A 17330-nucleotide genomic window follows, 5' to 3' on the forward strand; every position below is an offset into this window, starting at 1 on the left:
AATAATACAAAATTACTATAACATTAATACATTACTATAATAATAGCACTAGGTTTAAAAGGAAATTTCCGAGATTTATCTGCGTACTTATTTCAACAGTCCAGTTTTACAGTTTAAATGTTGCTAAATGCAGTCCGGCAGCTCAGTTGGCAGCGTTTGGCAGACGCACAAATGTCAAGATTAGGCAGCCCCTTTTTAGATCGTGCCACAGTGCCCTCTGTAGATGCTGCCACAGTGCCCTCTGTAGATGCTGCCACAGTGCCCTCTGTAGATCCTGGACCAGAATGTGATGTCAGGGGCAACCCCAGAGCCGATGTTCCAGAGCGGAGCACTAGTGTAGGCTCTGCTCCAGAACTCTGCGGAAGCCACTGACATCAGTGTCCATATATGGACAATGATGTCAGGGGCTTGCCCAGAGCTGGAGTCCCAGAGCAGAGCCGCTTCTAGCACCCTGCCTGGGATTCCAGCTCTGCTCCAGACGTCACTGTTCATATATGGACAGGGATGTTAGGGGCAAGCCCAGAGCTGGAGTCCCAGGCAGAGAACTACTAGCGCTCCTACTGGGACTTCAGCTGTGCTCCTGACATCACTGTCCAGCTCTGGGGAAGCCACATATGGACAGTGATGTCAGGGGATTCCACAGAGTCCCGGAGCACAACCTATACTAGCGCTCTGCCCAGGACTCCGCCCTGGGGAAGACCCTGACAAAACTGAACATGTATGGACAGCGATGTCAGGGGATTCCACAGAGTTCCGGAACAGAGTCTATGGTAGCGCTGTGCCTGGGACTCAGGCACTGGGGAAGCCCCAGACATCGCGTGTCTATTCATGGACACCAGAGTCAGGGGATTCCACAGAGTCCCGGAGCAGAGCCTATACTAGCGCTCTGCCCAGGACTCAGGCTCTGGGGAAGCCCCAGACATCGCGTGTCCATTCATGGACAGCGATGTCAGGGGATTCCACAGAGTCCCGGAGCAGAGCCTATGATAGCGCTCTGCCTGGAACTCCGCTCCGGGGAAGACCCTGACAAAACTATCCATATATGGACAGCAATGTCAGGGAATTCCATAGAGTCCCGGAGCAGGGCCTATACTAGCGTTCTGCCCGGCACTCAGGCTCTGGGGAAGCCCCAGACATTGCGTGATCATTCATGGACAGCGATGTCAGGGAATTCCACAGAGTCCCGGAGCAGAGTCTTTACTAGCGGCTCCGTGTCCCGCGGGCCGCAGATGACAGCCTCAAAGGCCGCATGCGGCCTGCGGGCCGCGTACTTGAGACCCCTGATCTAGAGTCTGCAGGGATTAGTATATGACCATGCGTCTGCTCCCTGCATTTACTTGCAGTGAGGTCTAGGAGCGATACACAAACCCCTCCTCATCACGTCACTTCTGCATTTTAAAGCCAAGAAAAGTCTTAGCCAGGAGTTTGGCCTGAAATGCTATTACTGCCAATATGTAAATATTTAAGTGAAAGGATTAAAAGAAACAAAAGGAAGAAGTAACATTTAATAGCTAAACCCAGAATTATACATGATCGGGCAGGCTGGATGGACCTCTTGTGTTTTTTTTTCAGCCACCACAACCCTCAGTTGTGCAAAAAATTGTTCTGCCTCTGAGAAAGTACAACATCCAAATGTCTAGTGATGTAAGGGATAAAGCGGAAGTGCATTTTGTGCGCCTGGTTACTTGCCTGCTGTTTATTCCCTTCAGCGTTGGTGTTGTGGCTGCTTTTTAATGTATCTTCACTTCGTTTTATGTGTATACTTATATATATTGCATGGTTGTAATGGCGCCTGACAAGGGGGGGGGGGGGATATATTCGGCAGCAAGTGATCAGTCAGTTTTTGAAGTTGATGTTGAAAATAGGAAAATTGGAGAAGTGTAAGGATCTGAGCGACTGGGACAAGAGGCAAATTGTGATGTGTAGACAACTGGGTGAGAGATTCTCAAAATGGCTGGTCTTGTGGGGTGTTCCCGGTATACAGTGGTTAGTTCCGACCAAAAGTGCTCCAAGAAGAATGGCCTGTGACCAGCAACAGAATCATGGGCAAACAAGACTCGTCTGTCTGGTCCGATACACAGCAGCAATACTGTACCACAAATTACTGATAAAGATACTGCTGGCTATAATAGAAATGTGTCAGACGACCTAGAGCATCGCAACTGGCTGTATATGGGGCTATGTACCCGCAGACTGGTCAGAGCGGCCGTGCGGACACCTGTCCACCGCTGAAAGTGCTTATAGTGGACACGTGGTCATCATTACTGGAGCATGGGCCAATAGAAGAAGGAGCCTGGTCTGTTGAATCACGTGTTACATCTGCTCTGAAGAGATTTAGTCAGGGAGTTCTTGAACATGCAGAATGTTGCAATGACCGGTGAGATCTGAGTACAAGCAATTGCTCGCCACTTTATTTAACTTGGTTGTACCAGAAGGGACATAAGAAATGAACCAATAATATACATTTATTGGAATTACATATAATATATTTCCTATAAACACATTATACACACACAATTGAAGCCTGGGGTTCAGCACATTGACCTATTGGAGCACCACGGAGACCAATGACCTTCAGCGGTGGTACTTTCTACATTTATAATGTTCATTTAAGGCCTGTAAATGAGTTCATCAAAAATTTTGCATCTTACTGAAAACATTTCCTCCCCATTGGCTGCTTTCTGTGGAAAGGGGAATATTCATATCCAAGCTCTACGGACCGGCGGATAAGATCTTTGTTCTTGTAACATGGAAAATACGGGGTAGAACAATCATTGGGACCCTGGCCCAGCTCGTTGTTCTCAGGGTAATTTTCCGGGGATCCATTGTATCTTGAAATCCATGTTTCAAAAATCCTGTGCACAATATGGAAGCACAATATTAGACAGATCAGTGTAAGTGCAGAAGCAAACAATTCGGCAGAATAAGCGCTCTTATAGACCAGCAAATAATCGGGCAAATGAATGCTCGTTCCAGATAACTGCCCTGTGTAAACAAGGCAACGATCAGGCGATGAAAGAGCAAACAGTGGTAACCGCTGACATGTTAATGTATGAGGACGAGTGATCGTAGTAACAAGCGCTCATCTCCATACAAAGATACTTGTGACAGGAGCAAATGAACGCTGATAACTAGCTGTGCCATTGGTCGGCGCTCGATTACACGGCCCTTGTCCTTAAGTTTTCCATACATGTTAGTGTGGATTTACTACAAGTTCTGGCGACTTCTCTGATAAGGGACAAGATCATGACAGATCCCCACCATTCTAATGGACATCTCAAAGAGGAATCTCTCAACAAAACCTACCACCATTTAAAATACCTTTATTGCTGAGGACACAATACATTACACCAATGCAGAAAAATAAAAATAAGCTGCAATCACAAAAAATTGTCAAAGCTCATAAACCAGTGTAAAGAGACCACAGAAAATAACAATGCGTCTCTCAAGACACAAATGTTCAAGTGTGTTCTGAATACTACAGACAAATTCCTGGCCCCGGGTGAGTATTACTAGTTATGGTGCTTAGTCCCATGTGATTATTAGTGTATATGATGTTCAGTATCTAGTAAATATTAGTGTATATGATGTGTAGTATCTAGTAAATATTAGTGTATATGATGTTCAGTATCTAGTAAATATTAGTGTATATGATGTTCAGTATCTAGTAAATATTAGTGTATATGATGTGTAGTATCTAGTAAATATTAGTGTATATGGTGTGTAGTATCTAGTAAATATTAGTGTATATGGTGTGTAGTATCTAGTAAATATTAGTGTATATGATGTGTAGTATCTAGTAAATATTAGTGTATATGATGTGTAGTATCTAGTAAATATTAGTGTATATGGCGTGTAGTATCTAGTAAATATTAGTGTATATGATGTGTAGTATCTAGTAAATATTAGTGTATATGATGTGTAGTATCTAGTAAATATTAGTGTATATGGCGTGTAGTATCTAGTAAATATTAGTGTATATGATGTGTAGTATCTAGTAAATATTAGTGTATATGATGTTCAGTATCTAGTAAATATTAGTGTATATGGTGTGTAGTATCTAGTAAATATTAGTGTATATGATGTGTAGTATCTAGTAAATATTAGTGTATATGATGTTCAGTATCTAGTAAATATCAGTGTATATGGCGTGTAGTATCTTGTAAATATCAGTGTATATGGCGTGTAGTATCTAGTAAATATTAGTGTATATGATGTGTAGTATCTAGTAAATATTAGTGTATATGGTGTGTAGTATCTAGTAAATATTAGTGTATATGATGTGTAGTATCTAGTAAATATTAGTGTATATGATGTCTAGTATCTAGTAAATATTAGTGTATATGATGTTCAGTATCTAGTAAATATCAGTGTATATGGTGTGTAGTATCTAGTAAATATTAGTGTATATGATGTGTAGTATCTAGTAAATATTAGTGTATATGATGTTCAGTATCTAGTAAATATTAGTGTATATGGTGTGTAGTATCTAGTAAATATTAGTGTATATGATGTGTAGTATCTAGTAAATATTAGTGTATATGATGTTCAGTATCTAGTAAATATCAGTGTATATGGCGTGTAGTATCTTGTAAATATCAGTGTATATGGCGTGTAGTATCTAGTAAATATTAGTGTATATGATGTGTAGTATCTAGTAAATATTAGTGTATATGGTGTGTAGTATCTAGTAAATATTGGTGTATATGGTGTGTAGTATCTAGTAAATATCAGTGTATATGGTGTGTAGTATCTAGTAAATATTAGTGTATATGGTGTGTAGTATCTAGTAAATATTAGTGTATATGGTGTGTAGTATCTAGTAAATATTAGTGTATATGATGTGTAGTATCTAGTAAATATTAGTGTATATGAAGTGTAATATCTAGTAAATATTAGTGTATATGGTGTGTAGTATCTAGTAAATATTAGTGTATATGGCGTGTAGTATCTAGTAAATATTAGTGTATATGGTGTGCAGTATCTAGTAAATATTAGTGTATATGATGTTCAGTATCTAGTAAATATTAGTGTATATGATGTGCAGTATCTAGTAAATATTAGTGTATATGATGTGTAGTATCTAGTAAATATTAGTGTATATGATGTGTAGTATCTAGTAAATATCAGTGTATATGATGTGTACTATCTAGTAAATATTAGTGTATATGATGTGTAGTATCTAGTAAATATTAGTGTATATGGTGTGTAGTATCTAGTAAATATTAGTGTATATGATGTTCAGTATCTAGTAAATATTAGTGTATATGATGTGTAGTATCTAGTAAATATTAGTGTATATGGCGTGTAGTATCTAGTAAATATTAGTGTATATGATGTGTAGTATGTAGTAAATATTAGTGTATATGATGTGTAGTATCTAGTAAATATTAGTGTATATGATGTGTAGTATCTAGTAAATATTAGTGTATATGATGTTCAGTATCTAGTAAATATTAGTGTATATGATGTTCAGTATCTAGTAAATATTAGTGTATATGATGTTCAGTATCTAGTAAATATTAGTGTATATGATGTGTAGTATCTAGTAAATATTAGTGTATATGGCGTGTAGTATCTAGTAAATATTAGTGTATATGAAGTGTAGTATCTAGTAAATATTAGTGTATATGATGTGTAGTATCTAGTAAATATTAGTGTATATGATGTGTAGTATCTAGTAAATATTAGTGTATATGGCGTGTAGTATCTAGTAAATATTAGTGTATATGAAGTGTAGTATCTAGTAAATATCAGTGTATATGGCGTGTAGTATCTAGTAAATATTAGTGTATATGATGTTCAGCATCTAGTAAATATTAGTGTATATGATGTGTAGTATCTAGTAAATATTAGTGTATATGATGTGTAGTATCTAGTAAATATTAGTGTATATGAAGTGTAGTATCTAGTAAATATCAGTGTATATGGTGTGTAGTATCTAGTAAATATTAGTGTATATGATGTGTAGTATCTAGTAAATATTAGTGTATATGGCGTGTAGTATCTAGTAAATATTAGTGTATATGGCGTGTAGTATCTAGTAAATATTAGTGTATATGGTGTGTAGTATCTAGTAAATATTAGTGTATATGATGTTCAGTATCTAGTAAATATTAGTGTATATGGTGTGTAGTATCTAGTAAATATTAGTGTATATGGCGTGTAGTATCTAGTAAATATTAGTGTATATGGTGTGTAGTATCTAGTAAATATTAGTGTATATGATGTGTAGTATCTAGTAAATATTAGTGTATATGGCGTGTAGTATCTAGTAAATATTAGTGTATATGAAGTGTAATATCTAGTAAATATTAGTGTATATGGTGTGTAGTATCTAGTAAATATTAGTGTATATGGCGTGTAGTATCTAGTAAATATTAGTGTATATGGTGTGCAGTATCTAGTAAATATTAGTGTATATGATGTTCAGTATCTAGTAAATATTAGTGTATATGATGTGCAGTATCTAGTAAATATTAGTGTATATGATGTGCAGTATCTAGTAAATATTAGTGTATATGATGTGTAGTATCTAGTAAATATTAGTGTATATGATGTGTAGTATCTAGTAAATATTAGTGTATATGATGTGTAGTATCTAGTAAATATTAGTGTATATGGTGTGTAGTATCTAGTAAATATTAGTGTATATGGTGTGTAGTATCTAGTAAATATTAGTGTATATGATGTTCAGTATCTAGTAAATATTAGTGTATATGATGTGTAGTATCTAGTAAATATTAGTGTATATGATGTGTAGTATCTAGTAAATATTAGTGTATATGATGTTCAGTATCTAGTAAATATTAGTGTATATGATGTTCAGTATCTAGTAAATATTAGTGTATATGATGTGTAGTATCTAGTAAATATTAGTGTATATGGTGTGTAGTATCTAGTAAATATTAGTGTATATGATGTTCAGTATCTAGTAAATATTAGTGTATATGATGTGTAGTATCTAGTAAATATTAGTGTATATGATGTTCAGTATCTAGTAAATATTAGTGTATATGATGTGTAGTATCTAGTAAATATTAGTGTATATGATGTTCAGTATCTAGTAAATATTAGTGTATATGATGTTCAGTATCTAGTAAATATTAGTGTATATGATGTGTAGTATCTAGTAAATATTAGTGTATATGGCGTGTAGTATCTAGTAAATATTAGTGTATATGATGTGTAGTATCTAGTAAATATTAGTGTATATGATGTGTAGTATCTAGTAAATATTAATGTATATGGTGTGTAGTATCTAGTAAATATTAGTGTATATGGTGTGTAGTATCTAGTAAATATTAGTGTATATGATGTGTAGTATCTAGTAAATATTAGTGTATATGATGTGTAGTATCTAGTAAATATTAGTGTATATGATGTGTACTATCAGTATATAGATATGTGCCTGTGTGCTATCAGTATATAGATGTATGCCTGTGTGCTATCAGTATATAGATATATTCCTGTGTACTATCAGTATATAGATATATGCCTGTGTGCTATCAGTATATAGATATATGCCTGTGTAGTATCAGTATATAGATATATGCCTGTGTACTATCAGTATATAGATATATGCCTGTGTACTATCAGTATATAGATATATGCCTGTGTGCTATCAGTATATAGATATATGCCTGTGTACTATCAGTATATAGATATATGCCTGTGTGCTATCAGTATATAGATATATGCCTATGTGCTATCAGTATATAGATATATGCCTGTGTACCATCTGTGTATAGATATATGCCTGTGTACTATCAGTATATAGATATATGCCTGTGTGCTATCAGTATATAGATATATATGCCTGTGTAGTATCAGTATATAGATATGTGCCTGTGTGCTATCAGTATATAGATATATGCCTGTGTACTATCAGTATATAGATATATGCCTGTGTGGTATCAGTATATAGATATATGCCTGTGTGCTATCAGTATATAGATATATGCCTGTGTACTATCAGTATATAGATATATGCCTGTGTACTATCAGTATATAGATATATGCCTGTGTACTATCAGTATATAGATATATGCCTGTGTACTATCAGTATATAGATATATGCCTGTGTACTATCAGTATATAGATATATGCCTGTGTACTATCAGTATATAGATATATGCCCATGTACTATCAGTATATAGATATATGTCTATGTGCTATCAGTATATATATATATACATCCCTAGTCACTCATATTTGCACATGGCGGCCTCCAGTAAGGTCTACGCTCTCCTGTATTTTCTCTTTTATTGTAATGTTTCCTGTTACGCCAGAACTGTTATTGTTTTACCATTTTTTGTTACATTCTTTCTTTGCTTGTAGAGTTTTGAGTCTAATGACTGGTAGATTTCCATTAGTCGCTTTCATTCAGGCACTCACTTGTCAATGAAGCTGTGGTGCAAGATGAATATTGGGTCATTGCCGGAAATTGGGACCTGGGACATGGTACCTCCCATATATATATGGACCAGGTTGTGTATGCTTCTCCTCAAAGTCATTCCATCTGGTGCCAAAAAACCTGGAAAAAGATAAGATTATTTCCCTTTAAGGAATGTTCTTGCTGGTGAAAGTGGAATAATATGACAGAAACCTCGCAGCTTCAATGCTCAGGCACATCGTCGGTGTAATGAACTGAAATCATCTGCAGAGAAGTAGAGAATAGCGGGACGGGACGCGCTTTGTGATTAGTGTATGGACAGGACGCGCTTTGTGACTAGTGTATGGACGGGACGCGCTGTGTGATTAGTGTATGGACGGGACGCGCTTTGTGATTAGTGTATGGACGGGACGCGCTGTGTGATTAGTGTATGGACGGGACGCGCTGTGTGATTAGTGTATGGACGGGACGTGCTTTGTGATTAGTGTGTGGACGGGATGTGCTTTGTGATTAGTGTATGGACAGGATGTGCTTTGTGATTAGTGTATGGACGGGACGCGCTTTGTGATTAGTGTATGGACGGGACGCGCTTTGTGATTAGTGTATGGACGGGATGTGCTTTGTGATTAGTGTATGGACGGGACGCGCTTTGTGATTAGTGTATGGACAGGACGCGCTTTGTGACTAGTGTATGGACGGGACGCGCTTTGTGATTAGTGTATGGACGGGATGTGCTTTGTGATTAGTGTATGGACAGGACGTGCTTTGTGATTAGTGTATGGACGGGACGTGCTTTGTGATTAGTGTGTGGACGGGATGTGCTTTGTGATTAGTGTATGGACAGGATGTGCTTTGTGATTAGTGTATGGACGGGACGCGCTTTGTGATTAGTGTATGGACGGGACGCGCTTTGTGATTAGTGTATGGACAGGATGTGCTTTGTGATTAGTGTATGGACAGGACGTGCTTTGTGATTAGTGTATGGACAGGATGTGCTTTGTGATTAGTGTATGGACAGGACGTGCTTTGTGATTAGTGTATGGACAGGATGTGCTTTGTGATTAGTGTATGGACGGGACGCGCTTTGTGATTAGTGTATGGACAGGATGTGCTTTGTGATTAGTGTATGGACGGGACGTGCTTTGTGATTAGTGTATGGACAGGACGCGCTTTGTGATTAGTGTATGGACAGGACGCGCTTTGTGATTAGTGTATGGACAGGACGCGCTGTGTGATTAGTGTATGGACGGGATGTGCTTTGTGATTAGTGTATGGACGGGATGTGCTTTGTGATTAGTGTATGGACGGGATGTGCTTTGTGATTAGTGTATGGATGGGATGTGCTTTGTGATTAGTGTGTGGACGGGACATGCTTTGTGACTAGTGTATGGACGGGACGCGCTGTGTGATTAGTGTATGGACGGGACGCGCTTTGTGACTAGTGTATGGACGGGACGTGCTTTGTGATTAGTGTATGGACGGGACGTGCTTTGTGATTAGTGTGTGGACGGGATGTGCTTTGTGATTAGTGTATGGACAGGATGTGCTTTGTGATTAGTGTATGGACGGGACGCGCTTTGTGATTAGTGTATGGACGGGACGCGCTTTGTGATTAGTGTATGGACGGGACGCGCTTTGTGATTAGTGTATGGACAGGATGTGCTTTGTGATTAGTGTATGGACAGGACGTGCTTTGTGATTAGTGTATGGACAGGATGTGCTTTGTGATTAGTGTATGGACGGGACGCGCTTTGTGATTAGTGTATGGACAGGATGTGCTTTGTGATTAGTGTATGGACGGGACGCGCTTTGTGATTAGTGTATGGACAGGATGTGCTTTGTGATTAGTGTATGGACGGGACGCGCTGTGTGATTAGTGTATGGACAGGATGTGCTTTGTGATTAGTGTATGGACGGGACGTGCTTTGTGATTAGTGTATGGACAGGACGCGCTTTGTGATTAGTGTATGGACAGGACGCGCTTTGTGATTAGTGTATGGACAGGACGCGCTGTGTGATTAGTGTATGGACGGGATGTGCTTTGTGATTAGTGTATGGACGGGATGTGCTTTGTGATTAGTGTATGGACAGGACGCGCTTTGTGATTAGTGTATGGACAGGACGCGCTTTGTGATTAGTGTATGGACAGGACGCGCTTTGTGATTAGTGTATGGACAGGATGTGCTTTGTGATTAGTGTATGGACGGGACGTGCTTTGTGATTAGTGTGTGGACAGGACGTGCTTTGTGATTAGTGTATGGACGGGATGTGCTTTGTGATTAGTGTATGGACGGGACGCGCTTTGTGATTAGTGTATGGACAGGACGCGCTTTGTGATTAGTGTATGGACGGGACGTGCTCTGTGATTAGTGTATGGACAGGATGTGCTTTGTGATTAGTGTATGGACAGGACGCGCTTTGTGATTAGTGTATGGACAGGACGCGCTTTGTGATTAGTGTATGGACAGGACGCGCTTTGTGATTAGTGTATGGACGGGACGTGCTCTGTGATTAGTGTATGGACGGGATGTGCTTTGTGATTAGTGTATGGACGGGACGCGCTTTGTGATTAGTGTATGGACAGGACGCGCTTTGTGATTAGTGTATGGACGGGACGCGCTTTGTGATTAGTGTATGGACAGGATGTGCTTTGTGATTAGTGTATGGACAGGATGTGCTTTGTGATTAGTGTATGGACGGGACGCGCTGTGTGATTAGTGTATGGACAGGATGTGCTTTGTGATTAGTGTATGGACAGGATGTGCTTTGCGATTAGTGTATGGACATGATCAGGGGACTGTAGAGTGCGTACACTCCTACCGGGGGGAAGTGGCTTCACCTACTCACCTTCCCCATTAATGGCCATACCTTTTTCCAAACCCCCTGTCCCTCTAATAAGACTCAGACACTTGGGTTGGATAAATTTGGCCACAGCAGCCATTTTATTTACAAACAAACATCAAGAACACCAATTTACAAATAATAATAACAATGGAAGGGGAGTCCTTGGAGCTACAAAAGTCTGTCACGAAACAGCCCACCTGCATAGTATTTTTCTCCCAGCCGTCACCCTACTGGCTCAGGGGCACCGTTATACCTGCAGTTGGCTGACCTCAACCGCAACCACTCCCCGGGACACCACCCAGCGGGAGCCCAAATTGACCACTCCTCGGGACACCACCCAGCAGGAGCCCAAATTGACCACTCCTCGGGACACCACCCAGCAGGAGCCCAAATTGAGCAGACTACCAACCATAATAAATTGGGGAGGGACCATACCCCCTATGAATCCCCCCCCCCCACAGTAATTTACCACCAACTCCAAGGACCCCCAATCCGCCATACAACTGCTGCGACATTGCAAAACTGTTCCACAGCATCCTCCGGTACCTGCGGAAAAACAAAAACAACGAGCAACAAAGCGAAATACCAAAATAGTCACACAGATGAACACATCATTTTGGGAGGGAGGGTGGGACAAGCTTCCCTGTGCTGTTACTAAAGATGGCGACGCCTTTCCCTCTCCTACCCTTAAGTAAACTGACCTCGCCCCCCTCACATCCGCCCCCTCCTAACCACACCCCTAACTCCTTAACTCCTTCCCTTCCTAACATCCCTGATCATGGTGGCCTCCCCCTATGGCATTCTGCCGGGTCCAGCCTGTACTTGATCAGGGGACTGTAGAGTGCGTACACTCCTACCGGGGGGAAGTGGCTTCACCTACTCACCTTCCCCATTAATGGCCATACCTTTTTCCAAACCCCCTGTCCCTCTAATAAGACTCAGACACTTGGGTTGGATAAATTTGGCCACAGCAGCCATTTTATTTACAAACAAACATCAAGAACACCAATTTACAAATAATAATAACAATGGAAGGGGAGTCCTTGGAGCTACAAAAGTCTGTCACGAAACAGCCCACCTGCATAGTATTTTTCTCCCAGCCGTCACCCTACTGGCTCAGGGGCACCGTTATACCTGCAGTTGGCTGACCTCAACCGCAACCACTCCCCGGGACACCACCCAGCGGGAGCCCAAATTGACCACTCCTCGGGACACCACCCAGCAGGAGCCCAAATTGACCACTCCTCGGGACACCACCCAGCAGGAGCCCAAATTGAGCAGACTACCAACCATAATAAATTGGGGAGGGACCATACCCCCTATGAATCCCCCCCCCCACAGTAATTTACCACCAACTCCAAGGACCCCCAATCCGCCACACGAACATACTTAGACACCTTTAAGTATGCGAGCCCCCACCCAACGAGAGGGCCCTTTCGATACCTTCCTGCAGGCGCAGAGTCCACAGGTCGATCCCCACGGCCATCAGGTGCACACCATCACCTAGCCAATAATTACCCTGGCCATCCTCGAAGTCATAATGACGCACGAAGACCCCCCCGTTTCTCACCACGAAACCCGAAACTGCCCGATTAACCTTAACCCTGGCTTTATTCAACCGCTGCACCGATCTAGCATGCTGCCAAACCTTCCGCGGGACAATCTCTGACCACACCACCTTAATAGCCGGGAAAACGGACCATAACCTGAGTAGATCGTATTTTATATCCCTGATCAATTCCCGAAAAGGACGACTACCCAAATCGTTACCCCCGACATGCAACACCAAGACATCCGGGGCCCTGTCCATCAGCGCAAACCGATGCACGTCCGGCAACACCCGACTCCACAGCATCCCCCTACTCCCCAGCCACCGCACGACTACATCCTCCCGCCGAAAACCCAACTGCCGCCCGTCTGGACGAACATCCGCCCGCTCCGCCCCCCAATGAACGTAGGAATGCCCGACGATCCACACCAATCGCCCCGCTGGTCCTGAAAAATAAAACCACTGATTAACAAAACGAGTAAGGATGCAAGCGAAACATGGAGGAGGAGAGAAAAACGATGAGGGGACCTGGAGGGAGTGTAGAGAAGGAGGGATTACGACTGGAAGATCATATAAACTGAGGGCGCACATACAGCTGGAAGCGGCGGGAATCCCATCGACCTATCTGCTTTACCACTTCCTCACCCAACCCCCATGCCACTGCCTCCGTCGCTGCCCCAATCCGAAAAGAATGGGGGGAAAACAACGCCTCCTCCAGTCCCAACTTCCGCAGACACCTACGAAAAACCCACGTAAACTGATACCGGGACATAAAGGACCCATCCTCATGACACAACAACTGTCCCCTACGCACCGTTGAGACCTCTCTGAACCCCGCAAAGCAGGCGACTGGGCACATCCTGACCCCCTTGGCCACCCCCAACACCACTCTCTTACCCCGACCCCCTTGATCCGTCTTAGACCGCCGGATCCAGAATTCCACACTCCGATCCGTTACCAACACATCTTCCATTCTCAACCCCCCAGGTCTCCTTGTGCTGGGAGCCACCAGCTCCCCGACCCTCAGGGCCCCAAAAAATGCCCACGAGAATGCCAACCTATACAGGGTCACCTCGTAGCTGGAAAAACAAATGTCACACAACACCCCCCACAACTGTTCCAACAACATAAACGACACAGGGCGCCGCTGATCCGGCAACATCCTCCCTCTCCTGTACCCCCTCAGGGCCTGGCCAACCAAAAAACTTTTTGTAACATCTGTGTACCCCCGGACCTTAAAACCAAAAGCCAGGGCTGCCACAAAACGATTTACCTTGGACACTGACCAGCCCGCGATAGAGACTTGCCCCAGAAAGACAACGCCACCACCCGATCATCATCCGTCACTACACCCTCCAGAACTGCCAACCAACTCTCCCACTCCCGCCACGCCGAATCATAAGCAGCCCAAGTACCCTGCGCAAGCGAAGCCTGAATCAAACCTCCTGCGGCTCGTAACCCAGCCCCCACAACCATTCCGGGCAAGCGATCCCGTCCTCCTCCGCGTCCGGAGCCACCATCCTGAACCGCTCCCACTGCAAGCGAGAAAGAGAATCTGCGATGTAATTTTTGATCCCTGGCACATGAACCGCCACAACCCAAGCGTTCAAAGACAAGCAACGTAAAACCAGGTGCCTCAACAGCCGGACGACCGGGGGGGATGACGCTGACACGTTGTTAATAGCCCCCACCACGCCCAAGTTGTCACAATGGAACCGTACCTTGCTGTCCCGAAACCTCTCACTCCAAATTTCCACCGCCACTACTATGGGAAACAGCTCTAGGAATGCCAGGTTCTTCACCAAACCCAACTCCCATTCCTCAGGCCACCGCGCCGCGCACCACTGACCCTTGCAGTAAGCCCCAAATCCCACGCCCCCCGCAGCATCTGTAAACAGCTCCCAATCCACGCTGTCAACCACCGGGGCCATGATCAAGGACCTCCCATTATAACGATGCAAAAACTCAAACCAAACTGCCAAATCTGCCCTCAGCGCCTGTGTCAGACGAATGAAATGATGAGGGGCTGTCACCCCAGCCGTCGCTCCCGACAGCCGCCTGCTGAAAATCCGGCCCATGGGCATAATCCTGCAAGCAAAGTTAAGCTTACCCAATAATGACTGTAATGCACGTAACGTGATCTTACGCAAATGTCTAGCCCGGTCCACCTCCGCCCGTAACGCTACCAATTTATCTTGCGGGAGCCGACACTCCATCCTCAAAGAATCAATGGTGATTCCTAAAAAGACAAGACAGGAGCTAGGTCCTTCCGTTTTGTCCTGGGCCAAAGGCACACCGAACCTCTTTGCCACCCACTCTATCATGTTCAACAACGTAGCACAAACCGAAGACCCGCCTGGACCAACACACAGGAAATCATCCAAGTAATGTATGACCGACGAGACCCCCGCAACATCGCAAACCACCCACTCCAGGAAAGAACTAAAAGCCTCAAAATAGGCACAGGAAATAGAACACCCCATAGGGAGGCAGCGATCCACAAAATAAGCCCCGTCCCAATAACATCCTAACAGCCGTATGCTGTCAGGATGCACAGGGAGGAGGCGAAAGGCCGACTCAATATCCGTTTTTGCCATTAATGCACCCACACCATAGCGGCGCACGCACGCAACTGCCGCATCAAACGACGTGTAAGCCACCGAGCAAAGTTCCGGAGAAATCCCATCATTAACCGATCGCCCCCTCGGGTAAGATAAATGATGTATGAGCCTAAACTTATTCGGCTCCTTCTTAGGCACCACCCCCAGTGGTGACACCACCAGCTCCGGTAAAGGGCAACTCCCAAACGGACCTGCCATGCGCCCCAACTCCACCTCCTTCCACAACTTATCCCCTACTACCCCTGGATACTGCAACGCTGAACGCAAACTACGCAAGGTAAACGGCACCTTGTGAGCAGGGGCAGGGTTCCGGAAACCAACCCGAAAACCATCCAACAACAAACTTGCCCTGGACCTAACAGGGTACCTATTTAGAAAGGGCTCCATGTCTTCCCACCTCACCGGTGTCCGGCCCTTGACTAGCGCCCCCGGCCCCTCGTCCTTGTCCCTTCCGAAAACATTTAACCGCTCCGTGAGAGATCCCCCCGCAGGAGGAGCAGCTATGTTTGAACTTACAACCCGATCCGAACTTACACTGGCCCTGTTATGGAATAAATATATGTATAATGTATCTGGGGCCCCAAGGAGTGAAATGTTGTAGAGGAGAACATGTGTTACAATAGAATGGGTATTTTAGAGAGGTTAAGAGAGGAAGTGGTTTACGGCTGCTTTGATGTCCATTGAAATTGCAAACAGATGGTGGACAATCAATTGACCAACCCCCCCCCCTAAGCATAAAGGAAGCCTAAGGGAATACCTTGAGTTCCACCAATGGGCTTTATGGGAAAAAAAGGATGTAAGGATTGAATATACAGATGACTCATATGTTATGGAATGTTCTTTGTTCGTCTGATGCTATAAGTAGGAACGTTTGTAGTTCAATAAATTAGAAGGATTTTTACTTTGAGAAACGTCTCAGTGTATCTGTTGCTTCTCCGAGCTCGCCCCCCCCCCACCTGATTTGAACCTGCATGGAGATCAAGGCGTAACGTGACTCAAATTGCGATCACAGAAATTGGCGCCCGAACCAGGGACTTGACCAGAAGGACGGCACCCCACCTAGGGGATCTCCCGGGACTAGAGTGGCGACCACCCGGACGAAGGAACGTGCAGACCACTGCTGCAGCAAGGTAAGAAGACTTAATTCTTACAAACTCTGCTCTGCACCTTCCTGTCTGGTAGGTCACCTTCCCGGTAGTACTCCTGAGGGATAGAGGGGCCACATGAGGGTATTTTTTAGTGTAAAAATCTGGTCAAGTCTATATGTAATCCTACCCTCAGGATAAAGTGCCTGATCTCCATGACAGTATTTGTATGAATGTTGTAGAAACCCAGTTTTGTGTCACAAATGCATTTTAGAATAAGGAAATTGTTTTTGGAAAAAAACTTCCGATAATCCGGCAAATTACCAAAAACATGTGTACATGCTTCAGGTGACTACGGGGATTATGATAGGCTAAATTTTAGCCCGAAAATCGAAAATTTTGTGCAATCTGATAATCCGGCAAAATACCGAAAATGTGTGTACAGCATTGAGGTACTTGCGGAGATTATCATGCACTGATTTTCAGCTCAAAATTCCAGAATTTTGTGCAATCTGATAATCCGGCATGTCAAAAGAACAGCTTGATTTTACGTTTGCCTTATTATTTGGATCAGGAATATTTGTCATATTACTGTTATGGTGTGGAGGATATCTCCTTGAGTGGTGTCTCAGACGAGGAAAGTTATAAAAGGACTGTGAAAGGGAAAGATCCTCTGGCCAGAGTAGAAGAAGTACGGAAGCTAGAAACTGTCTAAAATAGATGAGAATGGAATTCATCTGTCAGTAGCTAAAATCTGTAACAAAATAAGAAGTATCAAGTGGATAAGTAACTGTCGAAAATAGGCAAGAAAGAAATTTGCCTATCAGGAAACTTAC

General features: G+C 43.0%; 1 protein-coding gene across 2 annotated transcripts in view; it reads right to left on the reverse strand.

Moving 5' to 3' along the window:
• Nucleotides 1–484: 484 nt before the first annotated feature.
• The window catches only part of LOC142689486 (tyrosinase-like), a 39991-nt gene continuing 23145 nt past the window's right edge, over nucleotides 485–17330 (reverse strand). Inside the window, exons 3-4 of one of the 2 annotated variants that reach the window (XM_075847581.1) lie at nucleotides 8398–8536; nucleotides 485–2855 (exon numbers count right to left, since the gene is read on the reverse strand). In XM_075847581.1, coding sequence (XP_075703696.1) covers nucleotides 2648–2855; nucleotides 8398–8536 — 347 coding nt within the window. In that variant the 3' untranslated portion in view covers nucleotides 485–2647. Of the gene's footprint in view, nucleotides 2856–8397; nucleotides 8537–17330 lie in introns of those variants that run through there. The other variant, XR_012858362.1, reaches the window with a different exon arrangement.

Source organism: Rhinoderma darwinii (assembly GCF_050947455.1).
Source record: "Rhinoderma darwinii isolate aRhiDar2 chromosome 5 unlocalized genomic scaffold, aRhiDar2.hap1 SUPER_5_unloc_3, whole genome shotgun sequence".
NCBI classification, from domain to species: Eukaryota; Metazoa; Chordata; class Amphibia; order Anura; family Rhinodermatidae; genus Rhinoderma; species Rhinoderma darwinii.